A 16077-nucleotide genomic window follows, 5' to 3' on the forward strand; every position below is an offset into this window, starting at 1 on the left:
CTTAAGTAGCTCTCTTCTAAGATCCATAAAGTAAAAGTATATTTTACAGCAATAAATTTATGTAAACTAAATCTGAGGAGTCCTAATAGATTTAATAATGAAAAGAACCAATATAAGGAAATAAGACAGAATCTAGTCCATATGCACATAGACTGATATATTAACTCATTACCACTGTGTTTTACACGTTTTCTTTTTTCCTTCAGAATAATATTTACTACATAGTTTCATGGATAATGTGTCGGAAGCTAATTTAGGTCTTACTATGTACTTTATTAAATTTTTTTAAGTATGACATTATAAGTGTCAAAAATTTTTTTTGCTCAGTTTGAATTGAAGTTTTGCATAAGCTGGGAATGTTGAGTTAGATGCTCTACAATAATGTGATGATAGCTTTGCTTGAGTCCATGTACTGTTCCTTGCCATTGAGGAGAGAAACACTTGGTACATATACAGTTCTTGATTTATTTGCCTAGAAATGGAATAAAGATATTTAGAATGGAAATACTTTAAATTTCCAAATCCTACACTTTAAATGAATCGGGGCTGACTCGATGGCAAATAACAACAACACAATAACAACAACACTTTAAATATACTGTTCTATAAGAATGAATATTAACTTGAATTATGACTATTATTTAAGCTTAATTTTCCAAGGTGATCAAAATCAATAGGCATAATTGGAGTAGTGATCGATGCATTATGAATTGTGTTTAAAGCATATTAGCTTTCTGAAAAATTATTCCCAAGAAGCATTTTAGGAATTGCAGTGCTGCTGGAATTGGATGTATCCTACGCTCACTAAAGGCAATAGTAGTAGTTTTAGATGATTTTTGTTTACCAGTTGGATACTTTATAGTATATAGAATAGTATATCTAGAATATTATATATACATAAAATATTCTAGATATATCTGGAATAGTATATCTAGAATATTAAGTGTACAGTGAGAAAAAGTATGCCTTCCAGGAAGGAAAGAAAGTTTCTGACTTAATTAACAGTGTAAAACACCTCTTGACTGTGATTTGCTGGTAGCAGTGATGGTGTTAAGAAGATTTCTAAAATGCTTGACCATTAAACTCAATTTGTGGTATGGGATGAGCTTTCCAGCTTTGCTAATGTGCATATTGATCACTTTCCAAAATGATATTTTTAATTGTATTCATTTATAACCAGATCATATACTGGATCAAACTCTCATAATTTTGGAAATATTAATCAGAATTTTCCTTCATGAGTGATCTTTTTGCTTAAACACAAATAGCCTTATTCAACATATCTGATCCACAATGAAGTTCAAAATATCTGATCCACAGTGCATACCTATCTCTTTTTTAATATTAAAATGCTACGTGTCGTTAATAAAGTGACAAATTTTAAATGGAAAATTGAAAATAAACAATAAATATATCAATATGTCCAGAAGGTTTAATTGACTTTTCTTCCTTTCTCCTCTCAAGTTATCTGGAAATATTCTGGATGTGTATAGTGGTGAGCAGGGGATTCCACCAGCTAATATGGGACTAACAAGTGTTTCCTGTCCAAATAGTCTACCAATGAAAAGAGAAATTACAGGTAATGCTAGTTTCATAGTCTTACTTTAAAAAAAAAAAATATGTTAACTATGTAAGATATGAGTGATAATACATTATAAAGCCAGGATATCTTTATATATTATCAAAATAGTCAGTTAAAATATGAGACATTTAATGAAAAAAATCAATCATTTTTTTCCTATGACAACCAAACAGCAAATTAGTATGACTTAGTTTAGCGGAATTTATTCATTATTTTAGGAATTAGGCAAATATATCCTTAGGCTCTGTCTATGTACATATGACAGCTTGATATTGAATATATTCACTTTATTAACATGGTAGCAAAATTGCAGATTAAATAACAGCAACATTAGTCATTTTTGTATGTAAAATTTGATGTGAAATGAACAGTTGGTTACATTTGTCCCTTTTTAACTTAGGAATTTCATCTCACACTTGTATATAACTCCCTCAAGGGAGAAGCCCCTACATTCTCAGTAACTTATTTAAAATTTATTAAAAATCAAATGTATTCTAGGAATATGGTCAAATTCCTCCAGCATATAGATTAGGAAATCAAGGTCAAAGGAGTTAAAGTCACAGCTGATTAGAGGCACAACTGGATCGAGTAGGGTTTTCCTCACTTCCAGGTCCAGTGTTAGTTCCACCATATGAATAAAGTAATATCAATTGAAATTTCCATAACAAATTTTTAGTTTAAGCACAAACACTGGCCTTTAAATTTTTACACAATTAATAATACTAACATTTTAGTAAATATACCATGTCCATTCCTCGAGTCTAATCAATGACTCAAAATGTCTGCATATTCAAATTTTTCAGACTAAAAAATATTATTTTAAATAAACACATGGAAATAAGATATATTCCTGGGTTAATGTTTTTTAAAATTATAATTCTAAGAATTGTTGTATAACCAATTACACCAAAATTTAGCAGCTTGAAATAATAAAACTTTATTTTCCCATCTCTGTGGGTCAGAAATCCAGAAATTGCTTAACTAAGTTCAGTATCAGGGTGTCTCATGAGGTTGCAGTAAAGGTGTTAAAGGTACAATCCCCTGATGGCTTGACTGGGGCTGGAGGATATACCGCCAAGGTGGCTCCTTACAGTCTTAGCATGTTAGTATTTTTTCTTGGCAAGTAGACTTTGTTCTTTAATGCAGGGACTTCTTTATGGGGTTCTTTGAGTGTCCCCATTACATGACAACTAGTGATCCAAGATGGCACAAAGATGAAACTGCATCTTTTACTTAGCCTTGGAAATCACACTCGTCATTTCCACCATATCCTATTGGTTTCACAGTTCAGCCCTTTTCAATGTGAGAAGGAATTACCAATGGTTTAAATACCATGAGGTGAGAATCCTTGTGGGCCATCTTGGAGACTGGCTATAAAAACACTAACAACCACACAGAGCATAGGGTTAAGTATATATTTACCCCCAAAAAAACTCACTACCATTGAGTTGGATCTGATTCATAGCGACCCCTCCTTGGGTTTCCAAGGCGGTATCACTATGGAAGTAAATTGCCTTCTGGTTAGTAGTCAAATGCCTTATGCACTACTCTACCACAGCTCCCATACATTTACTAGAAGAGAGTGTAGGGTTGCCTGAAGACCATATGAAAACTCTTGGGATATAGAAAACTACGTTCCAACTTTGCGGATGTAGAAAATTAAATTATTTGAAAAAAATTTAAGTGGGAATAACTTCTTTCTGAATCTGAAAATAATAATAAGCTATCAGAGTTTAATATTTGCTGTGCACTGTTATCTCTTTTAATTATCATTCTCATTTACAGATGAGGTGTTTGAGGCACACAGAACTTAGGTAATAGATTCCAAGCCTATTGAATGGCAGGCCAGGACACAAATCCAGGTTTTACTGACTCCAGAGTCAAAAAGTTTTGCCACGCCTCTTACTAAAGAGTATTCTGTTCCAGATTTTCAAATATTTTTATTGAAAAATTTTATTAAAATATTTTGAAGTAAGTAAATTTGTCTTTTCACCTAGTATTTCTGGATTATGTTGACTAGAGGATTTAAGGTAGAACTAAGGATTGTTTAAATTATTTTCTTTTTGATCAGAAACTGATACTCGAGCTTTGGCAAAAGAGAGGCAAAAAAAGGATAACCACAACCTCAGTGAGTATATATATATATATATATATATGTATATGTATTTTTTTTTTTTTCAAATAAAATTAATCAATTCGGGGAGAATGTGTGGATGTTAAAAACCTGTGGCATCTGCCTGTCAATCCATAAGCATCTTGAGGTCAGATGACCAAAAACTGATTGTACATAGTAATAAGTTGAGATACTTTGGGAGATTTAAACAGTGCAAACTAATAAGGGCTATGTATTTTCATGAAATGAAACATCTCGATTTCTCTTCTTACTCACTCTTATCTCAATGAGACAGTCTGTGAGGCAGAAGAGTGCATTTGGTTACATTTGAACTCTCTGTGACTCACTGACTCAAAAGTTTAAAGAGATAAAAGTGACTTCAGAAAATATACAATATTTAAATAGTTAGACACATAACTCCCGGTCCTCATTTTCCTGAGTCAGTCTGCTCCTCTCATCCTCATGGTATGTTATCTGAAAGGAGTTGCTTATCCTGCACTGCTTAATTCCACCTCTGGGGAAAAAAATATATTGTTCCAGTGGTTTCCTGGGGCTCAATTTGACTCAGATAACTGATCACCTGAGATGGAAGAATGCCGGCAAGGGCAGGCAAGACTGAGCTTTAGAGTGTTTGGTCATATCTCAACTGTTTAACTGTTTCAGGTGAGCTTCAGTAATTGAGTGTGAAGTCTACTAGTTCTGAAAACCAAAGGAAAAATTGAGAAAAGATCAAAATAAATAAAAATATTAAAGCCTTACAATAAACCATCATTCCCTTATATGTGATTAGCTTAAATTGATTCTACATGTACCTGTGAAACCTGTGTCTGTTTATAATGCATCTGTCTACATCTCAAAGTAATCAGTTTGCTGTCTGAGGGACTGTGAGGCAAGGGCTCATGAGTATTCCTGGAGAAAAAAATTATCTGATTCAATAGCACTTAGAGGCAAAGTACTTTGATCCAGATTATGAACCCAGTAGGAGATGAGTGAGGAGAATTAAGAGTTGACAGAAGGAATTAATACATCAAGGAACTATTGGCTTCTCTCTAAGTTTTGTATCTGCTAAACTATTCCTTTCCTTACACCTAGCTTCCCTCTGGTGTGCTTAAATAGCAGGTTTTAATGCAACATGGAGTCCCTGGGTGGTGCAAATCAGTAACATGCTCGGCTAACTGAAAGGGTGGAGGTTTGAATCTGTTCAGAGGAAGCTCAGAAGAGAAGCCTTGTGATCTCCTTCTGAAAATCAGCATTGAAAATTTTCTGGAGCACAGCTCTACTCTGACACACAAGGAGTTGTCATGAGTCAGAATTAACTCGACAGCAACTGGTGTCATGTTTGTGTAGAGTTTGACAGGTGTCTGATGTGTCTGTTTTCAAAGTGTTTTGTAATATGGATCCCCTTGCTGAAGCATGTATTTATTGGGGAAATCAATGTCAAAACAATATCATAAATTTTAAATATACTTAAAATATAAGGAGAATTAAACATAAATATCATAAATATAGATATAATTAAATTTACATATATTTAAAATATAGGGAAAACTCTAAAATTTGTAAGGATTTTGGTGAGAGTCCAAATGGAGAGAGATGTCTAAACATCTGTCTTATGTTTATGATCTGCTACTGGGAACAAGACAAATTATGAAAGAGTATCAATTGTCTGGGTGAACCCGTCCTGCAAAGCAAATGATCATGAAAATATCTGACCTTCAGGAATAATACATTGGGCTTCCTCTAAGATTAGAATACAGCTGATTTTCAAGAGTTTTAAAAGTTATAAATTAAGGTAAGAAGTGCTACAGTAAGTATGCTCTATCCTTTCAGTCAGCTCGTGGAGACCCCATGTGTCCATGGTAGAAACTACTCCACAGGGTTTTCAAGGCTGTGACCTTTCAGAAGTAGTTTCCCAGGCTTATCTTCTGAGGTTTGAACAGCCGACTCTCAGCTAGTAGTAAAACACTTCATCATTTTTGCCACCCAAGGACCTTATGGGTCACCGTGAGTCAGAATCAGATCCATGGTAACTAATGAGAACAACAACCGTAGTCCTCTCTGAAGACTGAAACACTAGGTTTGATTTTAGAAGTCTTGAGTTCTGTGTGGGAATTTTTGGTGGAACAAGGCCAGCTTCCAGACTCTCACCCACCCTACTGCTCCATGGACCCCTATTCCATTCTGTAGTGCAAGTGGCTTCCTCAAGCATGTGTGTGAGGTCCTCATCCTATACATCCAAGTGCCACCCACACTCCTGCAACCAACTGCTCCTTGGCCACATCCTGGTGTCATGGTCCACTGTCCACAGGATGGGTATGGGAAACAGCCTACACAAGCTCCGGCAGTGGGTTCAGGGCATTCAGACAGAAATTACCTAAGGTGTAAGTTACCCTAGGTGAGGCATAGTGTTCAGTTGCCCTGTGGACAGCTTACATGGTGGGGGGGGGGGCATGGCCATATAGGCCAAGAGTGGTCCCTCCTAAATACAGGGTTCATGGTAGGGTCCCCTCTTGCCTGGATTTGAGATAAAAATTGAATGGATATATATTACTGTGTAAACAATGGAACCATTGATTCATTTCCACATTCGACTGAACTATTTTAGTAATTTCTTAAAACTTGACTCTTTTATAAATAATTAGTAATGGATCTGAGCACCCTTAAGGAACGTTGGTCACACAATAGTTAAGGGCTTGACTGCTAACTAAAAGGTTGGTGATTCAAACCCACGCAGGACCTCCACAGGAGAAAGACCTGGTGAAATGCTTCTGTAAAGATTACAACCAAGGAAATCCTATGGGGCAGTTCTGCTCCATCACAGGGGTCACTAGGAGTCAAAAATCCACTTCACGGCCCCTAACGACAAAGGACCATGAACAACACTGAGGTATCAAAGTTCTCATGGCACATAACAACAATAACAACATTATAATAAGCATAAAAAAGTTAGAAGTTTACAGACCACAGTCTAAAAAGAGTTGAGTGGGTGCTACTGATATTGCACATAAGGTAAATTTAAATAAAGGATTTTGAAGTTATATTGTGGCACTAGACCAGCCCTCTCTTTTGAGATGAAACTGTGAACCATCCTTCATGGTGTTTCTTCGTCTTATATTTAAAAGTCTGGTGAACATAAAATTCATTAATGAATCCACACTGTAAAAGATACAGGTATTCTTATATTCCTATGAGCTTTAGCCCTTTTTGTTTTCCCCAATATTGCTATGTGGTTTAAGTTAATTGTTTTCTTGAATCAAATGCATAGGCAAAACAGGATTGGTGAACAGGGGTGTTGTGGTTATCTAGTGCCACTGTGACAAAAGCATATCACACATGGGATGTCCTTAACAAACAGGAGTTTATTCTTACAATTTGGAGGCTTTAAGTCCAAGTTCAAAGTGCCAGGCTCTAGGGGCTGTGTGAAAGCCCCTCAACCTTGGGGTCCAGCTCTGCCTCCTGCTCCCAGCCCACTGGAGTTAGAAGTTTTCTTCACTTAGACAGCTGCTGGCTGCTGGGGTTGAGAAGCCCCAAGGTTGACAAGTGAAAAAGGCACAGTCCCGATGTTACCAAACCACACGGCAGGCCATTAACTTGAGTTCATTGTAAGCTCCAAGTTCAGCAGAGCATAGCAGGCTGCTGAGGAACGACACGGCTACATGCAGGGTCCAAGCATGTCATAAACTAGAGACCATTCCTAAGGTTTCTCCTTATATACAGGAAGCAGACTACATCCCAAAGGCAGCTACTCAGCTGCTTGTGGTAGATCCCACCATAGAGCTGATTGCCAGTCTCATCATGGGGAATAACTACCAACAGCTAGCCAACCAGGCCTAGCCAAGTTGACACACAAACATAACTACCACAACAGGGAAAAAAACTCTCTCGAAATCAGCTGTATTCTATTCTTAGAGGAAGCCCAATGTATTACTTCTGAAGGTCAGATGTACTCATGATCATTTGCTTTGCAGGGTGGGTTCACCCACACAGTTGACATGCTTTCATAATTTGCCTTGTTTCCAGTAGCAGATCATAATTCTCAAGTGTGTATAATTTAAGTATTTTACAATTTTTTGGACATATTTTTTTTCTTCTTCTTCTTCCTGGTCTTTTCTTTGTTCATTTCCCTGGAAAGTGTGAAATATTTCATTTATTGAAAATATATATAAGTATGTGCTGGGATTATAGATATTGGGCATACAGAGTAGAAGACTGGTCTTGGATAAGGGTCAATAGAGGAAACTCTATGTATTTATATATCTGACATTTATTGAACATTTACCACATGCAGAAAATCGCCATAAACAATGCATGTAAACACAAGCATCAAGATCAGTCTCTGAATAAGAAATTGGAATCAGTAGTTTTCAAAGCTTGGGCCCCAGACAAGCAGCATTAGCATCATCTGAGAACTTGGTAGGAATGCAGATTTTTAGCATCCACCCTGTGTCCATGGCCACTGAACTGATTCCACCTCATAGTGACCCTATAGGACAGAGTAGGCTTTTCAAGGCTAATCCTTACAGAAGCAGTCTGCTACATCTTTCTCTTGTGGAGTTGGACTGGTGAGTTTGAACTGCCATCCCCAATTCGAAGCAAACCCACCGCCATCATAGAGACCCTATAGGATAGAGTAGATTTGCCCCAGAAGGTTTCCAAGACTGCAAATCTTTAAGGAAGCAGATTGCTTTCTCTTTCCCCTGAGGCCAGATTTACTAAAATCAGAAAATCTGGGCATGGACACACAATCTATTTTTACAAATCTTTGAGATGGACTTGCCTTAAGTTAAAGTTTGAAAAACACTGCTCTGATAACAAGGAAAATTTAAAATTAGCAAAATATTTGTAATGTAATCAACATGAATTTATTTAGCATCTCCTGTAAGTGGGGTCCCAGATGATACCAATGGTTAAGTGCTCAGCTAACAACTGAAAAGTTGGCAACTGAAATCCACCCAGGAGTGCCCCAGAAGAAAAGCCTGATGGCTCACAGCCTTGAAAACCCAGTGGAGCTTGCTTCTGCTCCACAGCTCACTATGAGTTATAACTGCCTTGACAGCATTGGATTGGGATGTCGGTTGTATGTCAAACAGTGGTTTAGAATGGAAAAATAACAATGAGTAGGACAATTGTCCCTGTCCTCAAGGTGGTCATAACGGAGTGGAGCACACGTACCTACAATGTGCTAAACATTGTGTTAGCCCTTGAGAGGAGATTATGAGAAGGAAAAAACAAGGTACCATGGCTTCAAGAGATTACAATCCTCACAGACTGACCAAAAGTATATATGTGAAATAGGAAGTGAACAGGACAAACCATATATATTAAAGTATATAAGAGCAAATATAACACTTCAAAGGATGCAAAAAATGTTTTTGAGTCCAAAATGTTGTTTTTAAGACATTGTGAATCACTTAATTCTAATTCTCATATTGTATTGTTGATTTCTAGAACAAAACATTGATATAATTCTGTTGTTGAGGAGTACTATCTTTGGCTAAGTAGAATTTTTTTCCCCCACTGTGTTTTAAAGATTATTAAGAAAGTTTACAGCTGACTAAAAGTGAACTGTGGTTTTAATGAGAATAATCAATAACATTTCTTTTTTTAATAGTTGAAAGAAGAAGAAGGTATAATATTAATTACCGAATCAAGGAGCTTGGCACTCTTATTCCAAGGTCTAATGATCCGTGAGTTCAACAATCATTTCTATAATAATGTTATGGTTTAAATACCACCCCCCAAAAAATGGGTGGGAGGGAATAGGGGAGGGGAAGAACCAATGACTAGTAATTTAAGCAGCTTATGGCAAAGATAAGGCTACTGTTAGTCATATTTTTAAAAATTTATTCCAGGCATCAAGGCTGTTACTGAGAGTTGTCCTTTGAGTTATAGGAATTAAGTAAACTATTCCTTCTCAGTTCCCAAGGTCTTTCTGTATACCAACAATATTGACAAATTTAGTAAGAGAGTCAAATGCCGTGGGGGTCTGGTTGTGCAGTAGTGCAGGCATTCAGCTGTTAACTAAAAGGTCAGTGGTTAGAACCCACCAGCTGATCTGAGAGAGAAAGATAAGGCAGTCAGTTTCTGTAAAGATTTACAGTCTTGGAAATGCTGTGGGGCTTTCTACTCTGTCCTGTAGGGTCACTATGACACAGAATTGACTTGATGATAGTGGGTTTGGTTTGTTTTTTTGGTCACTTAAGGAGTTCTGGTGGTGCAGAGCCTAAGACATTTGACTGCTAACCAGAGGTGGGTGGTTCAAATCCCCAAGCCTCTGGGTGGGAGGAAGAGTGGCAATCTACTTCTGTAAAGTATCAACTTGATGGCCATGGGTTTGTTTTTTCGGTTTTGGTTCTATATGATACTGACTAAACCTCAAAACAAACCCACTGCCATCTACTTGATTTTGACTCATAGCAACCCTATAGGACAGAGTAGAATGCCCCCACGGGGTTTCCAAGGCTGTAAATCTTTATGGAAGCAGATTGCCTCATCTTTCTTCCAAGAATCAGCTGGTAGGTCCCAAATACTTACCTTTTTTGTTAGAAGCTGAATGCCTTAACCATTGTGTCACCAGAGCTTCTATGATAATGACAGGTATAATTAATTTTTTATTATAGCAATTCTTCCATTTTAAGATTTATGAGTGTGAAAATTGAAATGTCTTATTTTCAGAAGTCCCACAATTCAGGAGACATAAAAATTAAAAAAGAAAAAAGAATTGTAAAAACATATTTAAAAACATACTGATTGATACCCACCAGATAATCTATTATTGTAAGTCAATTTGCAAGTAGCTTTTGGTGTCATCAAGACACAAACTCAAACATTTTGTTAAAGGTTGGAATCTCAAGAAATAATTAAGTAAAGTATCCATCAGAGCTGTTGAATGTTTCTTTGAAAACATAAAACATGATCTATTCATTAGTAATGATTTGAATTTTTTTTTCTTTCAAACTAATAACTGGCATATCCAAATACTGGCATTTTTCCATTATTTAGACATGACAATATTTGATAAAGTAATATGTATGAGGTCTGAAGGTAATTTTTCCTTAAAAACAAATATGGTAATTCATTCAGGCATCACCAATTGTGAGAAAAGGGATTGTAGTATTTGTCCTTATGATGGTACAGGCAGTCCCAGGATACAAAAGAGATCCATTCCTAGCTGCATCTTTAAGAATTTGTAGGAAGTTGGAACAGGTGCATACTGTTCTTATTTAACATTACTTTAGTCCATGAAAAGCCTCAAAGCCTTTTCAAAGATTTAAAAGCTGCACATGCAACAAGTGAAGGTGATTGTGATGAAGAATTTGTTGCTAATAGGTCTCAGTTCAGTGACATGAGTGAGTGAAGACTAACCTACATATAATTAAATGGTGAGTAGGAGTTGTCAACAGGAGCTCTAGTGGCACAGTGCCTAAGGCATTTGACTGCTGCTGCTAACCAGAAGGTTGGTGGTTCAAACCCACCAGCCACTCCTCAGAAGGAAGGTTGGGCAACCTCCTTCTATAGTGATACTGCCTCAGAAACCCAAGGAAGGGTCACTATGAGTCGGGGCCGACTCCATGGTAGTGGCTTTGGTTTTTTTGGTAGGAATTCTCGGCAAGTTGGAAGCTCATAAATTGGGGACTGCCTGCAGTAGATAGTGAAGGCATCAAAAGTAATACCAAAAAACCAAACCAAATTCACTGACATGGAGTTGATTTGACTCATAGCGACCCCTCCTTGGGTTTCCAAGGCGGTATCTCTACAGAAGCAGATTGCCCAATCTTCCCTCTGAGGAGTACCTTATGGGTTTGAACTACTAGCCTTCTGGTTAGCAGTCAAATGCCTTAGGTATTACACCACCAGAGCTCCTTCAAAAGTAATAAGGGATCAAAAGCACTGGATGGATAGTCTGAAGAGCTTGATCATTGTTGAGATGCTACCCAAAACTCCTCAAGTCTTTTAAAGCCTGGAGCATGTGACTTCTCTGTTAGCTGAAGAGATTATCAGTCATCTCTATATGAAGAGATTTTATAAAAATAAAATCAAGTAATATGTATGAGAATAAAGCTTGGGTGAGGGATTATTTTTACTCTACATCATTACAGAAGCTTAAATTATATAAAGGCTCCTTTCTAGTTCTAATTCACTATCTAGATCAAAAGATGGCAAACTTTTCTTAGAGAGGTAGGTAGTAAATATTTTAAACTTTGAGGGACATACAACCTCTGTCACAATTATTAACTCCACCATTGTAGGATAAAAGTAGACATGGACAATATGTAAATTAATGAGAATGACTGTGCTCTAATAAAACTTTATTGACAAAAACAGGTGGTAGGCCATATTTGGCCTGCTAGTTGTAGTTTGTTGGTCCCTTGTCTAGAATATAGAAAGTCATTTACTTCAGAATCATATCTGAAATACACCATAATTAGAAAAATTTCATTGTAAACATTCTTAAATATTTTTAATCTTCTTTATGGATCTCAGAAAAGGGGATCATTTTGAAAAATATCATTATGTCATATTTAGTCAAATAACATTTATTTTGGGTATAGTTGAAAACACATTAATTACTCAGATCTTGACTATGTCTATATGTTGATCTGTCCATATAACACAGGCAGAGAAGACACTTGTGACAAGTGTGGCATTATGGACATCTCACCACCAATTCTGTTTCAGTATATCTTATCTGTTGGCTTGCTGTATTCTCACCTGTTACTCCAGCATCCTTCTGTAGGATTCATCAGTGAGAGTCCCATGAATCTGGGCTTACGGCTTCCTGGGTTTTGGTTGAATCCAGATCTTAGCCTCTTGAAATGGACTTTACTAACAAGTCTAGATCCATGGGCCTCAGGAGTAATCATCTACTCTGTATATAATATAATTGCTATAGAAAATGTAAGTACTGGGGAAGAGTATAGGAATGAAATATAGAGGAGCCAAGTTTCACTTGGAGAATGGAGAAATGAATGGGAAAATGTCATTGCCATTGTCCAAACAATGGTGAAGATTAACAAAAATTTAATCTAAAAGAAGAAACAATCAAACCAGATTTAGGATTGGTGTTAACAAATTTCGGATTAATTTGTTGAGAGGTAAATAACTCATTGCCATTGAGTAGATTTCAATGCATGGTGACAAGACAACTATAATCGTAATGATTGTGAAAAATTCTCTTCTTAAAAATAACAAACTTCAAATTATGGGATGCTCTCACACAGTGTTTCTTAATTTGAGTGTCATAACCTATTAATGGATTGTGAAATCAGTCAATAGGGCAGGTCCAGCATTTTGAAGAAGGAAGAAAAACACTGACAATACCAGAGTATTATATGTAGGAAGGATAATAACACCTTGTGGAAGCTTTGTTGCTATTACATGTACTAAGAGTGCACTAAGTTACAGTATAAAATGTATTTCTTACAGCAGGATGAATTTCTAAGGTAGGAAAGCCACAGGTTTGAAGAAAGAGAATTGACTGAAGGAAGGAGGTTTAGGTCTCATCATCTAAACATCACATACTCTTGGGGAAATAGAAGAAACTGTGGAGTTATTGACTTCTGAGGACTTTCCAGGTCATGATTAGAATAAACTTTGGAGTTATTTTGTAGGAAAGCAAAGCTAATACCTGAAGACATTCCAAGTTATGTGAAGCTGCCATTTTTAATGTTTCAAAGCATTCAGAATTTTCTATTTCTTTGTAGGTCAAAATGGTGAGGTCAGAATGGAAAACACGATAGAGAACAGTTGTAGTTGAGTAGTGTAGGTTGAGAAAATTACAGACAAACAACCGGGGAATGACAATCTTTTGTCACCAGTGGTAAGAAACAAAGCAAAATTAACAAACAAACAAAAATACTGAAGAACTTCTGGAGATGTGTGGTGGTTTTGTAGTTTGGTCTATTTGGAGCCACATTTGTCCATGTACTTTGTGAGAACTATATTTCCAAAAAAATGTGTTGGTAGAAATAAGACTCATCAGAGCATGAGTTATTCTATTGATGCTATCAAATTACTCTTGCTTTCTCACTTTTTTTAATTTACAAAATAATTTACAGATTTTTACTAAGTTCATCCTTCTTTTCCTCCAGTCAGCACTTTCTCTGCTTTTGAGTAAGAATAGTAGTTGAAATAGGAAATTATACCTAATAAGACTTTCTGAACCAGGATTTGCAAAATATTGACCCATGCAAGAAAAATGTAGTCTCTTATGGAGTTTTCTTTCTTTCTTTTTCCATGTCTTTTTTGGATGCTTTTAAGTGGAAGGTGCACTCCTGAAGGGACAAAATTGCACAATTTCCAATGTTTTGCCTAGGAGCATTCCTATTACAGTTCATACATTTTTATCACTTGCTTTGGCCCAAGAAGAATTAATGCTTTTAACCCCAGAAATTTTTTAAGTTTTTCAAAGAAAATTATTTTGCAGAAATAGATGTCAGTATTAACATTCATGCTGTTTTAATGTTTATAGAGCACTATCAAATGCAATCTGCCTATCTACCTACCCATTGTCAGTGAGCCAATTCTGATTCACAATGACCCTATAGGATTTAGTATAACTGTGCCATAGTGTTTCCAAGGCTGTAAATCTTTACAAAAGAGACTACCATATCTTTCTATTATGTAGCAGCTGGTGGGTTAGAACTGTTTACTTTTGCTTAGCAACTGAGCACTTTAACCACAGCACCACCAGGGTACCTCTTTAATACTTGAAATTCTCTTAGAGAGGCAAAAATTCCTTTAATAAATTTAGAAAACTTAAAATATATAATAAAAAACTTCCTAGATGGCTTTAAAATCTGGTGTGCAGTTAAGTTTAGTATAAATGGCATTGGTGCAATTGAAGAAGACCCATTATGTGGTCTGTACCAGTATCTTTTTTTAAAAAAATATTTTATTGTGATTTGGGTGAAAGTTTACAGAGCAAATTCACTTTCCATACAGCAGCTAACATACACTTTCTCTCCTGACATTGACTGCAATTTCCCACAATGCAACAGCTCCCCTCCTACTTCTTCCCCATACCTCTTCCCTGTATCCTTCCCTCCCATGAATTCCTGCCCCCTGAGATGTCTCTGTGTGCATACACAGCACTTCTATTCTCCCATGATTTATTTCTCCAAGGAGTGTATCTACCTAATGTAAATGTTCAGCTCATATGCCTATCTTTCGTTTGGCTAGAAGCCACAGGATTGGGTTCAATTCCAGACCTGAAGGGCAGCTAGAGGCCATATAGTCTCAGTGGTTCCATCAGGATCTATCAGACCAGCAAATCTGCTCACCTTTTTTTTTTTTTAATGATTTTGAGTTTTGTTCCACATTGTTCTCCCACTCTATCCAGGATCTCCTGCATAGATTCCCCTCTGAGTGGTTGACAGTGGTAGCCGGTCACCTAGTTCTTCTAGTCGCAAAGTCATACAGGCTGAGGATTGCATGGTGTACCAGTTACTTGAACTAATTGTTTCCATGAGTCTTTGGTTTTCTTCATTCTTCTTTGCTCTGGATGAAGAGAGACCCATCGTTGCATCTAGATGGCAGCTTGCAAGCTTTTAAGACCTTAGTCGCTACTTGCTAAAGTAGGACGTGGAACAATGTTTTTGTGTATTATGTTATACCATGAGCTTGATGTCTCCTGCTACTATGGTTTCGAGCCCACAGGTCCAACTACTCCTTCTTCAGGGTAGCTGGCTGTAGCCAAGAAATGACTACAACCTTGTCCCTTGTCATTTCTACTATACACCTGGGAATTCTTACAGAACATACCAATGTTGTTGTTATGTGCTGTCGAGTCTTTTCCGACTCATAGCAACCCTATGCACAGCAGAACAAAACACCGCCCAATCCTGCGCCAGCTCCACAATCCTTGCTATACTTGAGCGCATCACCGCAGTCACTGTGTCAATCCATCTCGCTGAGGGCCTTCCCCTCTTTTGTCGACCATCCACCTTACCAAGGATGACATCTTTCTCCAGGAAATGATCCCTTCTGACAACATGACCAAAGTAGGTGAGATAAAGTCTGGCCATTCTTGCCTCCAAGGAGCATTCCAGCTGTACTTCCCCAAGGACAGATTTGTTAGATCTTTTAGCAGTTCATGGTACTCTCAGCATTCTGCGCCAGCAACACAACTCAAAAGCATCAACTTTTCTTCAGCTTTCACATGCATATGAGGTGACTAAAAATACTATGGCTTGTGTCAGGCATACCTTAGTCCTCAGGGAGATATCTTTGCTCTTCAGCACTTGAAAGAGGTCCTTTGCAGCCAATTTGCCCAGTGCTATATGTCATCTGTTGTCCTGACTGCTGCTTCCATTGGCGTCAATTGTAGAACCAAGCAATGTGAAATCTTTGACAACTTCAGTTTTTTCTCCATTTATCATGA

General features: G+C 37.0%; 1 protein-coding gene across 1 annotated transcript in view; it reads left to right on the forward strand.

The window, feature by feature from the left end:
• Window positions 1-16077, forward strand: part of TFEC (transcription factor EC) — a 49241-nt gene that overhangs the window by 19392 nt on the left and 13772 nt on the right. Inside the window, exons 3-5 of the mRNA XM_007944023.1 lie at window positions 1465-1579; window positions 3654-3710; window positions 9307-9382. Coding sequence (XP_007942214.1) covers window positions 1465-1579; window positions 3654-3710; window positions 9307-9382 — 248 coding nt within the window. The remainder of the gene's footprint in view (window positions 1-1464; window positions 1580-3653; window positions 3711-9306; window positions 9383-16077) is intronic.

The sequence above is a fragment of the Orycteropus afer genome, unplaced genomic scaffold (assembly GCF_000298275.1).
Source record: "Orycteropus afer afer isolate SDZICR_OR568_19922 unplaced genomic scaffold, OryAfe1.0 scaffold00007, whole genome shotgun sequence".
Lineage (NCBI taxonomy): Eukaryota > Metazoa > Chordata > Mammalia > Tubulidentata > Orycteropodidae > Orycteropus > Orycteropus afer.